At 37.7% G+C, this 15,689-nt stretch overlaps 1 protein-coding gene across 2 annotated transcripts in view; it reads right to left on the minus strand.

The window, feature by feature from the left end:
- The window catches only part of rsrc1 (arginine/serine-rich coiled-coil 1), a 116,674-nt gene that overhangs the window by 73,284 nt on the left and 27,701 nt on the right, over positions 1-15,689 (minus strand). For both annotated transcript variants that reach the window (XM_015360939.2, XM_015360938.2), the window contains exon 5: positions 3,527-3,563. In XM_015360939.2, coding sequence (XP_015216425.1) covers positions 3,527-3,563 — 37 coding nt within the window. The remainder of the gene's footprint in view (positions 1-3,526; positions 3,564-15,689) is intronic.

Raw genomic sequence — 15,689 nt, forward strand, 5'->3', positions numbered from 1 at the left:
CTGAAATATCTGCTTGAGATTTAAAGCTTTAGATTGCATGTTAAAAAAACTAATTAAATTTAATTCTAACAAATTGTTCATACATACTTTCTGATATATTCCATGTAAAGCTGACTGTGGAAGATTCATTTGGTGGTTTTGACAACACTGACAGTGTATACTGTACTGAATATACAAGTAAGAACTCTGTCAATCTGTCACAAACTGGAACACTTCAGATTTTATTCAATAAGAAAATAAACAGTCATACATGACACATTTATAATCAAGGTGATTAGGAGCCAAGAAAAAAATATACTATTCTTTTACATTTCACCCTGATGTCATGTAAAGGATGAAAATACAGCCTGCAAAAAACCACAGGAAATTGTTTCTACTTACAAAAAGGTCCGTATTAAGGTACGTAACACATTAAAATGACCTGGGATAACGCAATGCCATAAACACGGTAAAAGTCTGACAAAAGTAAACGGAGACCTAAGATATTTCACGCTATGAATCTTAATCATCACTCACACAGGACAACTTATTCACCTCAAAACAACCTCAACAATATTGGTGATTAAATTTGCTGCTCAGGCTTTCCCCACCCTGTCACCGTCGGGCTCAGACAGCCATGTGTGGAAGCCCCGAAAAGCCCACTGGCCGACTTGCCCGGGAACGGCCTTCATCAGCACCTGTTGGTGGTTATTGATTAACATGTAGCAACAATGGGAGCGCCTGCGTTGCTGGCAGGCATCAACTACATCCTGACAAACCACTGATGGGCTGAACAAGCTATTAATGACAGGTTACTCTTCAACACTCTAAGTGGCCATACTCTGTCACTTGACCACAAAGATGAAGGTCACCCCTCTGACGTGCTACACTGCAGTACAAACTACCTCAGGCAACAAACTGGGGCCATTGAAGCCAAAATAAACCCCCAGCTGGCTCCATTGTTTGTGAAGGTTTCCAGACAACTTGCTCCCAGCAGACTGTATGCTGCTGAAGGACTCAGGGTTACTCAGTGCTCTTCTGAGGCCCATAAACACCTCAGTAGGTGAACACGCATACAGCGTCTCCCATTATGTGGTCCAAACTAATGATCTTCTCAGTAGTGCAGCTATGTTTAATTTCCATTTACTGCCATTCAAATGGAGTGCTTGCTACATAAGCTTCTAAAAAGCAAACAGCATCTCCCCTCAGAGAGCAGCACCACAGTCTCTACGCTGTTTAGTTTGAACTGGTAACAGGGATCCCTGTCAACAACAGCAATGTTTATGTAGGCCACTTTAGTCAAACTGGGTTTCATTTTTTATAGACCACTTGGACTGACCACAGCACAAACTGGTTTATTGATTATCACTGTTAATTTTTTTCTGGCCTCCTTCTTAATAATTTAGGTTGTCTTTCATTTAAGTGGAAACACTTCAACCACTGAAAACCATTGTGAGGAGCACAATACTTGTTTTTCCTTTTAAAAAAGTAAAAAAAAACCCTAATATCTTTTGGCACCTCAGATGTAGAAAATGTAAAAAAAAACTCACTGCAATTGAACAGGTCACTGAAATCCATGTCTGCAAAGGATACTTCTATCTACAAATTAGCTTTGGTGTTCATCTCTACTTATTAGAAGCATAAGGGCCTCCATAATTGTAAAAAGTGCCTGCTGTTGGGGGAACCACAAGTCAGTATTTTCATCTGAATCACCACCTGGCTCCTTGCCTGAAGCATTTTCAGTCATAAATACAATTACACATGCGACACACGCTGCCCTCTTGCATGAGAAAACATAAGATTAGGTCTTCTTGTTAATTGCTTTATCGAAACTATGATATAAACTGACCCTTTGGCACTTGTTAGGACCCACAGAAATAATTAAGCAATTACCCCCCCCCCCTCCACCCCATCCTCTTACCAAACTCACTTCACCAAACTGAACGTTTCTCAAATTGTGAAGCATAATAATGAACATAGCAGCATCACTAACTACAGTGATGTCTACAGCTTGTACTTTATGACATTCAAACACCGCAAAATGTATTTTACTTCATACTGAGGGGAGTGACAACCACACCTCAAAAGAAATTAATGTCATTTGCTTAAGTTCTCTAAGCGGTGTTTTATTATGCAGGGCACTGACAATGAGAAAGTATGAGAGATGACTTTACATCGTGAGCAGTGAGACCCGGGGGTGACCCCTCTAAATAATTAATCGATTAAAAAGGCATTTGAAATTTTTCTCAAACAAAACCCTCAACTTTGTTACATGCCACGGTGACCTATATTAAAGAATGTAAAAACGGAAATATCCAACATTAAATTTTTACCTCGAACCGTCCTGGTGGAGTTCCCATGCTTTGAATTGACAGGCTTCACTGGTCTTTGAGAAGTCTTGAAAGATGGCCTTCGTTACCTATTGCTCTGCATTACCACAGTAGTGGGTTACATAAATGTTGGTATTTCTCAAAGTCACAATCTGGCAGCCATGGAGTTTTAACTCAGCTAAACTTTTCACATTGCATCTTTAACCAAACATTAACTTTTTGGTACCTGAAGCCAAAACTGAGTTTTGTAATAGTTCAGGTGGGGAGCCGCGTCAGCATGCGTAGGCTGCAAAGGAACAAGTAATAGGTTTATTCCATGCTGAAAAAAAGAAGAAAGAGAACACAACGTTTCGTCTGTAGAGCCTTCTTCAGGTGTGTCAGCATGGAATAAACCTATTACTTGTTCCTTTGCAGCCTACGCATGCTGACGCAGCTCCCTACTTGAACTACTTCATCCATAAGGGTGTGTGATTATCAAGCAAGATTTCTAAGGATGGTCAAGGGAAATGTTGAAATAGAAAATAGGAGTGACTTCAAAAAACAAAATAGGAAATGTTCTAGAGACTGCACAAAAAGAGAGCTGAGAGACTCATCCAAGCTAGCACATCCACAATGGTGCCTTCTTCCTGAAGAAGGCTCCACAGGCAAAAGGTTGAGTTTCTTTTCTTCCCTTTTCAGCAGGGAATAAACCTTTACTTGTTCCTTTGCAGCCTACGCGTGCTGACGCAGCTCCCCACCTGAACTACTACCGCCTACAGCTGCTGCGACCTTCTCACACACCTGAAGAAGGCTCCACGGCCGAAACGTTGTGTTCTCTTTCTTCTTTTTTTCAGCATGGAATAAACCTATTACTTGTTCCTGAGTTTTGTAATGTACATAGTCATCATCCACGCACAGATAATCCTTTGAAATATCTTTTTTTTGGGGGGGGGGGGGGGGGAGGGGGGGCTTGGTAATGCGTCATCAGTATGAGAACAGTAGTCTCTGTTATTATTTCAACTCCACATCAAAATGTCATTTAAAACAAACAAAAAAAAATTCCCTGGAAACTAGGAGATAAATGAAAGTGTAAGTGCCTTTACAAAATAAAAGTAAGGCCAGCCCTCTGGGAAACGGCAGGCTCTCAGTTCGAGGTATTCAAAGCTCATTCAAACATGTTCACTGAGGATGCAGGTATCAAAGATGATGCAAATTTTGAAGAGAAAATTAGAACTTACCAGATGTTCTAATCCCACTTTGATGTATCCAGCGTCCCTGCAACAGAAGAACAAATTTCCTAAACTGGAAATAAAACCCTGCTGGTAATTGTCTGTAAATAAAAAACTATTTGAAACCTGCTCAACCTTTTTACCCTTTTTGTGGGGTATGATACTACAACAATTTGTAGTATTTTGTTCGCTGTATAACACATTGTCTGTGAAACCATCAATTTTCAAAAAGGCCCCATTAGTACTATATAGTATAATGTAATCAACAACTGATTTGAGCAATATACTCCTCTATTAATGTGAAATAACACATCAAACCTATAGCCTTCGTCCACTACACGAGAAATGATATAACGGAATATAACTGTGTAAAGTACTTTTGTATGCAGATTGTTTAAATTGTTCATGTTTATCAAAAGTTTTCAAAAAGTTTGAAGACATATATAAACCATGTACCCAAATGCCTTCTTGTCTTGTGGGTAAAAAGAAAAAAATGTTTTCTTTAGTGATTCAGTATATCAACCATGGCATATTTATATTTACATGAACAAAAAACAAGGGTTAAGTATATGCTAACAATAACAGACCCTAAGTCACTTAAATTAACACTGGATACCTCAATTCTAAACTGTACGAACTGTGCTGAGTGAATTCCTTGATGGTTTTACTAAGGGCCATTTTCATCACTATAGATAAGTGTTTCAGCAGCTCAATAGGAAATAGTTAATTCCAACGATGCTATATCCTACATATGCAATGGGTATTGAATTAATTGAACAATATATGATACAGGCAAGGTTATTATAATTACTACTTTGCAATGAAAAGGGACAATATTATAATGTGCTTCCCAGATAAAGTAAATTACAAGCTGAAAGGGCAAAAAATGCGAATGCATAATAATATCAAGGCCAGAAGGGAAGGAAGAAAAACATTCAGATTAAAAGAGCAAATTGGCAGTAAATAATAGATGCATTTTTGGCACATTTCAAAATTATTACAGAGGATAAAAAGAACAACCCCCCGTGCTTTAATACTCCCTCTATGGCCAGAGCTGTTTTGCAAGCACCAGCTTATCGACGCAGCTAGAACAGTTAATGCAGGCAGAGTCACAGTGAAAATCCATACAATTTCTAAAATTACACTGTTTATAGCAGTATCCAGCTTCCCTAGTTAATTTTAAATGTGCCCTTCCTCTGCAAATTACCACAAAGCACAACTAATTCCTTGGGAGGACAATATTTGATATTTGTTGATAAAGTTTCTAATTGTGAAGCAGAGGAGCTTGTAGCTCATCTGCTGAGAATAAGTGCTTCCAAACACATAAATCAAGCTTTTTTTTTAATATTTCCTTTTTAATAAAAAAAAAGAAAAAATGCTGTTCTTAATTCCCTTATTATTCATGCAGCTGGGGTATATGTGACCACTTAAGAAAAACTTCATCTAGTTTTAATTACATTACATTTCATGTAACAAACAAGAGCATTTATTATACATGACTTGTAAGAGAAATTAGAGAGCCACACATTTGTTACTACAGTGACAGTGTAGCGTAATCCCCCTAATGAACCACAATTAGAGAGAAACATTTTACATTATGTCCAAAGGAAGTGTCGTAGGCTGCATTCAGCTAATGGTCTAGGAAGGCTGTCTTCTTTCTGTGGCCTGTCTCCACGGCTGTCCCTGTCATTACTTCATCAATATTTGTTCAGCTCCTCCCTCCCTCTGTGCCGAAAGGAGGCCTAATTCAATTATGGGGCTCAAAACTGATAAAATGGTACTGAAGTGGAAAATGGGAAGAGATTATTGGCAAATGAATAAAGATTTGTATCGAACAAGCACACCGGAGTACAGCAAGTCCTTTTTTATCATCTTCTGCCTTCAGGTCTGCTGGGAACCCAGAGTTTTCCTTTCCTTCATGCAGAGCATCGATTTCTGAATTAGACTGCAATATTAAATAATTAATATACTTGCCATGATTGATGTTTTGCATTAGCTGAATATTAGGTTATCAATCAAAATCCACTTGGTTTAATGTAATAATATTGAAAATGTGTCAGGGGCTGTTCATCCAATTTGTAGTTGAGGCAGCACAGATAGTAATATTGGTGTAACACGAAGCTCGGGAGCAGGAAATGTACTGGTTGAACATTCATAAGGTGCAGATTATGAAACTAACAGAGACGAGACCGAGGCTGCCCTATATAAACCCCCTTGGCACCTGTCAATTTCAATCTCAGCCAGATCTCGATAGAAATAAACCACCGACTACATATGCCTTTTATCAGCCGAGTATTGTTCACACTGTAAAAGCAACTTTTTGTAGCTCTCTATGAAACGAACTAAGAATTTAAATCATACACTCTGTGTTACACAAACCAGGGGACTACGGCTGCCTGAAATATTGGCCACATTTCCTTTTCTCCTGATTTTTCCGTGTTTGTTTTTCACTGTCGTGCATCACATGCTCAGAAAGTTGGTCCCCTTTTTATTTATGAACCTTAAGGCCCTAGAGAGCCAAGGTGACCCCCACTGACAGTAGCAGGGTTAAATGATCCTATTCATCATGAAATTGCTGTCATATAGCTGGATATGTTTCATGCAGCTGTCTGGAATTTTATTTTTCACTTTCAGGCCAATGTAGCAGGTACTGGTATCCATATTATATCATTTCATTATTCCACACGCTATGTGAATGATGGTAGCTGGGTCCTAGCATAAGGCAATATACCTTAGTTACTGATACAGGGGTTGTATTCAGTATCTAATAATATTAAATGAAGCATAGTTTTTATGTTAGTCACTTTTTCAAACAAAAAGAAGAAATGAAGATTTCTTAATTGTAAAGAAATATTTACAATGATTTAGAATTTCTTTGTTACCAAGATTATTAGCACTTCAAATTGTTATTTTGCCATGCCTTATGAAAATGAGCATCCTTCTTCTTTTTTTGTTTGAATTCTTTTTCTGTCTTCCCCAACACCTTTCAACACATAACACCCATCTTGCACGGCCCTCTGCATCATGTCCTGTATTGCGCTCGAGCCACCAGCTGGACTCAGCTGAACTAATCTTTTTAAAAAACGACCTTCTTGCTGCAGTTCCTGGAGGTGTTAACCAAAGGGCACAAAGAGCTCCTGCTGATACTGTATGCCCCCGCAGTGAAGGACCTACAGTTGATTCCACAGATAAATGCCCAACTTTCTCTGTCAAACTCCCCAGGTGTGCCCTGCCACTAGTGTCTCCTGCCATCACGGAATGCCACGCCACTGCTCCAACAGATACACCAAGGAGTTTTTCCAGGATTATCGCACCAATTTGTAACTGAACACTTGTTACTATAACCCGCCTACTCCCATCCCACAGGCTGACCAAACTGCCTTTGAACGGGACGAGCCTGATCAATCAATGCTAGCAAACTACAGAACCTAGGGAAGAACCTAGGCCGGCCTCAGAGCAAGGCAGTTGACATCTTCCTTGCCATGGGTTGCTGCTCTGAGAGAGTGAGGTGAATTTTGCACAGCCTTCTTGACAGTGCCCCCTGCACTGTAGTCATAACTGCAGTGATACAGATAGAAATATGCTCAAGAAACATGGGTAACCATTACATCTTGCAGTGAATCGTACACATAAGGAAATTAGGAGGTGCCAGCAGGTAAAATAATTGACCTTCAATGATTTGTCTTGGGTTATACTTCTGATTTTAAATCATGAAAACCCAAATGAAACCCTAGATGTTAATGAACTAAAAAAATACTATTTATTGTGCTAATTCTTTCCACATACCCCCCAACTTCCAGCGCAAATCTGTAAAATGAGGCATAACACAAATATTTTAACTGAGGTCTAAAAAAAATAGAAGTGGGGTTTTAAAGGCAGAATATAAGTGTCTATATATAGTACCTGTTCTGCATAATGTTCACAGTAATTTATCTGAGGGACTCATTGCACTCTGAAAATCCCTGTACTCACTAAGCTTTGATTATTGCCACTAAAATCCAGCTCAACCATGAAATGTGTAACAGGGAAACTATACTTAAGTTTATGTAGCCAAAACAAATAAAAGCTGATGTGCATACTCTATATTTTAAACTTCCAGAAGAAATCTTCAGAAATAAAATAAATTCAATGCATGCTTTTATTTATGCAACGTGCAGCAGGTAAAAACAAACAAAAAAACCACAGGGTACTGGAGGTATAGTGCAGTAGAAAAGAAAACAAGTCATTTCTTTTGTTCTGAAAGCAAAGCATTATTTATTCTTACTTAATTAAGTAAAAGAGGACAAACAAGTCAAAGTGTTAAAAAGGGCTAAATTTAATGCAAGGCTTTTGCTGCAGTCAATACTGGCAAATTGGAAATGTCTAGCATATCATTCATGTCAAGGGAGCTGCTCGGCTCCAACCCCAGTCTCTCAGTCCCATGTTGACATCATTATCGACTAATTCTGAAGGCTACTATTATGTTCGTAGTTACTAAATTTCTCTGCAACAGCTTCCTTTAATCTGTGGCTAGAATTCCAGGTAGCACACAATTAATTAAAGTCAGGGCATGAGATGAATTGTCATCTGTGGTCAAGTTTCAAATAATTGCATTAGGGCTTTTTTTTCTCTTATTTCCCTACTTGACATGGCTGAGATGAATATCTTTAGTCAGTCAATGTAGAAACCAAGGACTTAAAATGCAAAGCCAGTCATTTTATTTCCACCTAACAGGAAGGCCCATTAGCACATTGCTCATCAGCGATGCATTACTGTATAAGGGTCTCAGTCCCTGACATCTAAGCTTAACGCTTTAATGTAATGAACACACTGAGTCCTGATTGGGAAGCACTAACTGAATCTTTTTTTTTTCAGCGGCAGAAATGTTGCCCACATGCAAGATTAAGACTGAAATGAAATGCGAAATGACAGGATAGTTAAGATGTTTCCACTATAACTCGTTTTAAATGGCGAAAATATACTTTATTAAAAATATGTGCCTTTTTGTTTCATTTCCGGGACATAGAACTAACAGTATTGATGACAGAGAAACAGAATGAACATAGTTAAAAACTAGCAGAATTAGATGTATTAATAGTAGTTTTAATCAACTAACCCTCCATAAGACATTATCAGTAGCTATAACAGCAAGAGACAGATTGTGCTTCCGTGAATATCCTCAGAGATCTTTAATCTCCACTTTGTCTAAGGTTTCACCAGATAAATCAATTATACAATGTTAATAAATTTAAAGCTTACTTTTAAAGGAATGTAAGTGTTCACGTTTAAGTTTATTTTTGTAATGTACACTGTAACAGTCATCGAAATAAGTCACTTAACAGGATAAGACCCGTGGTCTCAAACCCCCATCGCTCAATCAAGAGTTATTGTCAAAGACCTGAAACACATAAGTGCACCTAGACAGCAGCCCAGATCGAATTCAGGACTATCACACAAAAGACAGACAGACAAAACTGGAGCGACTTCTCTGTCAAAACAGAAAAAGCAGTGCCTCCAAATAAAATAATGATGCCTCTTTAAGTGCAAAGAAGGCTCTGAGAACACTGTCATATAAGCAGGGTCTGTCAATTCAAAAAGAAATGCAGGTACGATGAAAAAGACATCACTCAAGGAGCTTCACACTTCGTCAGCCATGTCATTGAGCATTCACATACTGTAAGACACCTGATAAACTCCAAGCAAACTTATTAGAAAAACAGCGCTGAGTGATTTATTTTGTGTCTGCAGCGTCCACGGATCACCTGTTTTTGAAATTTTGACATCAGTCAGTTATCAGATGAGTGAAATGGAGAATCGGTGCTACCTTACTGCACAATAAAGATATGATCATTTCGACTGCAAGCTTAGAAGGTTTAGACAGCCCTGATTGCAGTCTCGGTAGCATCTATTTAAAGATCTGCACATTTAAATCAAAATCGTTGTCCTGCTTTTCTACAGTGGCACTGCTTTTGATTTTCTGTTAAACTGTTGAAGAGCATAAATGAACATTCAGTGTAGCGGTCACGTTTTTCACAAAAGACCACAGACAAAAGTAAACCATCGCCAGGATGTTGAACAAGACGAGGTCAAATAGAAAATGCATGCCTTCCTTGCCCAATTCAGCGCACTGACTTTTACATACAGGATGAGGCTTTTAAGATAATCCAAGAAAAGCCATGTGAAACCCCACTCCTTCTTTCTGCAGCAGGTTTAAGAGCCGTCAATAAAAGAGAAAAAGAGATTTAAGATTTGATAGCTATAACGCTCCCTTTTACCTCAGCTTCAGAACTGCAGAGGCAGCTTTTGATTTTTTTATGGCGTATAAATAGTTCAAATAGACAAAGGGAGTTCTGCTTAATTATTTAAGACTAGCATGACACTATGCACTTCGCATGAAGGCCCAATTCAGGGTCAGTGCTACGAGCAAGTCTGTGCTGCTTAGCAGAATGAAATCAAAGAGAAGAATGCAGAAAGGCGAACAACCATTTCTGATTATTATTTTTATATTCAGGCTTTTCTCTTTGTCCAGCCTTGCTTAAATGTTTATCCATGGTTAATATCAAGCAAAAGGAGTGTGTTCACCAGATATCCTATCTTTTATTAAATACGGACATTAACCCATGTTGTTCTCCTTCCTCAGAGACTGAAATCCTCCTCTTTTGTTGGGGGTTTTGATTGGGTTTTTTTTCTAAACCATACCCACGTCTACAGAGTATCACATTTTAAACTCTCACAAACCACAAGCGATTCTCAAATGTGACTTGTTTGAACGGACAAAAGATTCAAAAATGTTATTTGGGAAAAGAGAGTAGATAGTGCCAAGGAACACCAGCCTTGAAACGGAGATATTTCTCTTGGAAACAAGCAACAATGCAAAGCCACCCACTATAATGGATAAAGTTACATGTGGTAGTGGTGTTACTTGGAATAGGGACGAAATGTGCCACCTCCAGGTTAAAGAGTAAACAGGGTTAATCAACGGTACAAATGCAAGGCATCATTTAAATGTTAATATGCATATTCATACTTTTTGAGCAGCGCAGGCGAAGAATACTAAAAACAAAGCAAGAGCTTTGACAAGAGACCAGTAAACAAATGTGTTTCAAGCACAGAATACATTAAATGATTTCTGATCAGATCTGCATCTATTAAACCTGGTACTCCACCCATACCTTCTGCAAAAAAAGGGAAAAACTGGTAAAGGGATTAAAGGTTAATGAGTAACATAAACAGAGTGTACAACAATTATCATACCTAACAACGAACCATCTGTGTGTGTACTAGTGTAGAATACTTAAAAGCAGTATGACAGACAGAGGCATGAGGGAAATATTTCTCTCATCAACCCACATTCTTGCTTGTATTTTACATTCAATCCCCCCCCACTTACCACCACCACCTATTAAAATGAATTCACATCTTAAATTAACCAAATTTGGTCCATGTCTCAGTGGCTGAAGAAATTTAATTTGAGAGTTACATTTTAAAGAAAATTGACTTCTTTTTAAGGGGAATAACAAAGCTGAGAAAGCAATCAATCTTCCATTTCCTGAATAGCCCCTCTCCTTTTCATCACCCCCAATTATTACTTTGACTAATCAAAACCTATTACTGAATGAGAACAATATCATTCCCAAACAATTTTTTCAAACTCTGTAGATTGAAACACTTGTACACAAAGAATAAACTCCAAGCAGTGGGATGCTTATATTAAAATCACTATCAAAATCTTTGGCTTTTATTGCAAGAGGAAAACTGATGTGGAACAAAAGCGAAGAACATAGCATCTGTCATATCAGAATATAAAAAGATGATCTTGGCACAAAATGAAAAAAGGCTCTAATTCATTTGCAAATCAAGTCCACCATTTCTATTTCAAGCTGGCGGTAACTGTCAGGAGTTAACAAGATAATCACTTTCAATCCTGCCTTCAATAGTACATTACACCGTTATCCCATTCAATGGATCCTCTCTTTGGGGCAGCCGATGAATGCTTTTCATTTCGTAGTCTGACAAAAAAAAAAGTTGTGGTGAAAAAATCCTCAGGGCTCCAAAAAAAGAAAGAAAAAGAACTCCCTTTATGGGTATTTATCTGCTGGCACTTGCTTTTGGGCAGCATAAGACATCCAGGCTACATCTGTGTCCATTCTTTCTCTTTAGTCCTCCAGGCCCTCTCTTGCCTTTGAAAAGCCTTTGGCTGGTAACTGAAATCTCACTCGTTACAGTAGTAGAAGTAATCAGGAGGAAAAAAAACAACTGATTCATCAGGCTGCTAATTGTTAGTCTTCCAATCCGTCTCATACAAAAAGAGCAGGCAAATACCAGAGAAATGTAAAACGCTCTTAGACAGTCAATTTAATATTTTATATTTAAATATATATAAAATTCACTTCACCTAAAACATTTCACTTTGAACTTTCTAACGCTGCGGTGCTTTAGGTGTTCTTATTTCAACTAGCACAAACATTCCCTCTGAACATAACCACTTGTTAATGCCATTGAAAAATAGCTGTCTCAAGCAGTCATTAAAGCAATAGATGATAAAATTTAGAACACAGAGTGGAAAAGCCAATAAAAGAAAAAACAAAAACACTCTTAATATGTTTTATTCAAAACAATATACGTGTTGAAATGTTATATACAAAAAAACATCTATGTTCATGTACTGTATATAGCCTGTGCAATATACTGGCTGTATATTGTACATAAAACCTGGTATTTCTGTAACCAAAATGCAATCACTGCTATTTTAATAGCACAAGTGCACACCGCCTGCTACTAGTGTGAGATTTTACAGTTTTCATGTGATATGATCCATGAATCATGATAGGTTTCAGCTTGTAAAAATTCAAAAAATTGACTGCACCTTGTCAGCAGTTGAAAAATGAGAAAGAAAGGAATGGTCACTACTGCTCTATCACTTTGTGTCTTTAAATGCGGTGATATACATTAGGGACTACAACACACACACACATTTAACCTGATGGAAACGGGGTGTTATTGTGCAAGGAGAATAAAAAAAGAAAAACTTGAATGAGTGAAGGCTATTTGCTCTTATTCTGCATTCAAATTACACAACTTAATTTCTGAGAATTTTCTTTTCTTCATATCAGAGGAATTCCTTTCTTAGAGTTTAAAGCAATCCACTGCTTGTATTATTTGAGAATCACTTTGTCCCAGCGGTGTTTTGCAGCTCTTGAAGAACTCTGAGTTTGTAACCACTGGTATGAAAGGCTAAATATACAGTTAGAAATTCAAGGAGTCGCAGAAATAAAACTTAACAAGAGTTTACTTGCTTGTCACTAGTTTTACTAGCTAGTTTAACTAGCTTTGTAGTTTGATTTTCATTCTCTGCCATCTGTAAAAAAGGTACTGTAAGTTTCGCTGTAAACCACAAGCATACATAAAAGACTCAGTTAGCTTCAGACTGCCAGACTTTGGAGATGGAAGACCTTTGCCTATGGTAATTATTTAGACCAGTACGTGCGGTCTTAATACTGAGAATTATTTGACAATGTATTCAATTATAAAAATGGGCCAGCTAATGAATTTAAAAATCAAATAGAGTTGTTTTAGAAACCATGTGTAAATAGATGAAGTATATGTTTCCAACCAACTTTTAACCGAAATCAATAAATCAAAACTAATTAAATTAGTTCTATACTTGACTTCAAAAAACTTTCGGATACAACAGCAGTAGCAGCACACTTTAATGTATAGTGAAAAAAGGTAAAATGCACCACTACTCAATAGCACACAATGATTAAGCAAAGTGTTTAACATATTAAGATTAATTGCAAGAAAGATTTCACTTGGTTGGTCAATGGGAGGAGGGGGCGGGGCAGCTTTTACTGTATTTATTTTCTATAAGTGCAGGCAGGGAGTATGGCAGCATCTAAAGGAGAAAGAAAGTTAATGAAGCTTTTATCAATAACAAAAGTACACGTGCCCGGCTACATTTATCTTAGAGCGCCCAGTCATGGCCCTCTTAATCTCGAGAACAAGCAAACTCTTTCTTGACATCTCCTGAAAAAAAGTCTCTAATTTAACACAAAAAAAGAGAGCGAAAGAGAAAAAAGGGAAAGCATACGGCAGGCTGCCAGCAGAGCCCGTCTTTAGGAAAGCTGTAGCCTCGGACTCCTCAGCTGCAAGCTGAGCGGATGAGCTACGGCCATTAGCTGCTAATTTGAATAATCAATATGACAACCTTATTTTTCTGATGCAAACAGGATTTATACAGTAAGGTGTCTGACCGCCAGATCACAGTCATGCCCTTCTTTAACCCTAATTAGATTAAGGTGATTATCCCTACTCTCCCTTACAAGTGTATAGCCAGGATAAGTGGTGACAAAGGCTATCTGCCACTTATTCAGGCTCTGCAGTCTGCAGGTTATCTGCGGAGATAGGGGGTGAGATCTCCGAACAATTGTTATTCATATCATCTACACTTTTTATCATACTAGCCACCATTTTCTGTTTCCCCCCCCCACCCTTTCCACTGGCGATATGGCTACAGAAAAAAAAAACGCCCAAAGCGCTACGCAAATGAAGGCTGTTAAGAAACATCAGGGTCAGAGGGATGCAAATGCAAGGTGAAGTGTAAAGAAAAATAATTTGAAGCTGATCCACTACGTGACACTTGTGCTGCTATAGGATTGGAACAAAAAGATATAAACGCACGGACACACAAAATAACAGGTTTATAGGGGAGTTGTCTTTGTTCGTAACAGTAAACCATATATATGCATCTTGACACCTAACAGGCAGTGCTATTAATAATTTGAAGTGCAAATCTAGTTAGTTGCTAATTGGATTCATATAACCTTCTAATCACAAGAGACCACAAGCAACAAACCCAACTATCATCTTTTTAAAACGCGTCCCTGCCTCATTCATTCTATCTCAGCTCTATCGTTGAAAAAGTCTACGTGACAGACTGGGAAGTTTTGGAAAGGGCCCAGCCAAAGTTTACAATGCTGTCCAGTAGGTGTTAAAAAGTAAATGGTTTAGGAATCTAAAAAGTGTTTTTTAAAATATTTAAACAGAAAAAAACAGATAGCTACCAAAACTGATTTTTTTTCCCATAAGCAAAGTGACACATCCTCAGCACAATTATACAATTAAATGAATAATTTATACATTGTAAATTTATCACTAGAATCTATAATAATTTACTTATGATTGTAAATCAATGCACAGCTTCTAATGATGAAAATAAAGATAACCAAACATCATTTTACTGCACTCAGCTCGGCATATGTCTTAGCAAAGAGAAATAGAACACTGTTAAGCCTGAATAGTGCAGAATTTGTAAGGTAAGCACAGCTGACAGTTTAGCCTAGGGGTAAAAAATGTCTTCCACCTGTCTTTTAGTCTCAGTGATTCTGTAGTTTCTTTCGCCTTTACTGTCTTTTTTTTTGCTTTCTTTGTTCCTTATTGTGTACCGACTCTTGTTCGCTCAGGCAAGATCCAGTCTTAAAGCAGAGAAAGTGCGTTTGAGATGTGAATGCTTGTTATGCAGAGCTTGACATTAAGAATGGCGAGACTTTTGATGTTGGCAGAGTTGTCAGAATTTATATACACACACTGGCAGACAAGAGCACATACAAACACGCCGACATGAACACACACAACACATGTTTTTCCACTCCACGTATAGAGAATGAAACATGTTTTTTCCTTGTTAATATATTAATGAGTGATGGCATACAAGATGGAACCAACTATTAAAAAATAATAATTTGGCAGACTCGGGATGTGCATCCAGAATTTCACGCACAGATTTATAGATGTTTATCATGTAATGGCTTCTCCACAGTGTTGATCAATCTACGGAGCTACGAACACATATTAAAAGGTTTTATTTCTCTGCAGCTGCAGCTACAGCTGCAAAAAAGTTTTAGCAAAAAAATAAAACAATGCTATAGTACTTTGAAAGAAGGTTTTGAAAAGACATGCATTAAAACTCACAACATGTTGCATACGATCAGTGCAGGTAATTTAACATGGTAGGATTACAGCACAATTTTTAAACATCTTTTAACGAATAAGGCTTGAGCTATACCTTCATTACCAGCCATCATGAGTAAGAAACCTGTCAAATACTGGCGCTTTATAGAAGATCCTATGATATTCAAACAGTTTATAAAGCAGCATAATACTGGGTTTAATGTTGATATAAGCATTAGTTTTG

This window comes from Lepisosteus oculatus, chromosome 13 (assembly GCF_040954835.1).
Source record: "Lepisosteus oculatus isolate fLepOcu1 chromosome 13, fLepOcu1.hap2, whole genome shotgun sequence".
In the NCBI taxonomy this organism is placed as follows: domain Eukaryota; kingdom Metazoa; phylum Chordata; class Actinopteri; order Semionotiformes; family Lepisosteidae; genus Lepisosteus; species Lepisosteus oculatus.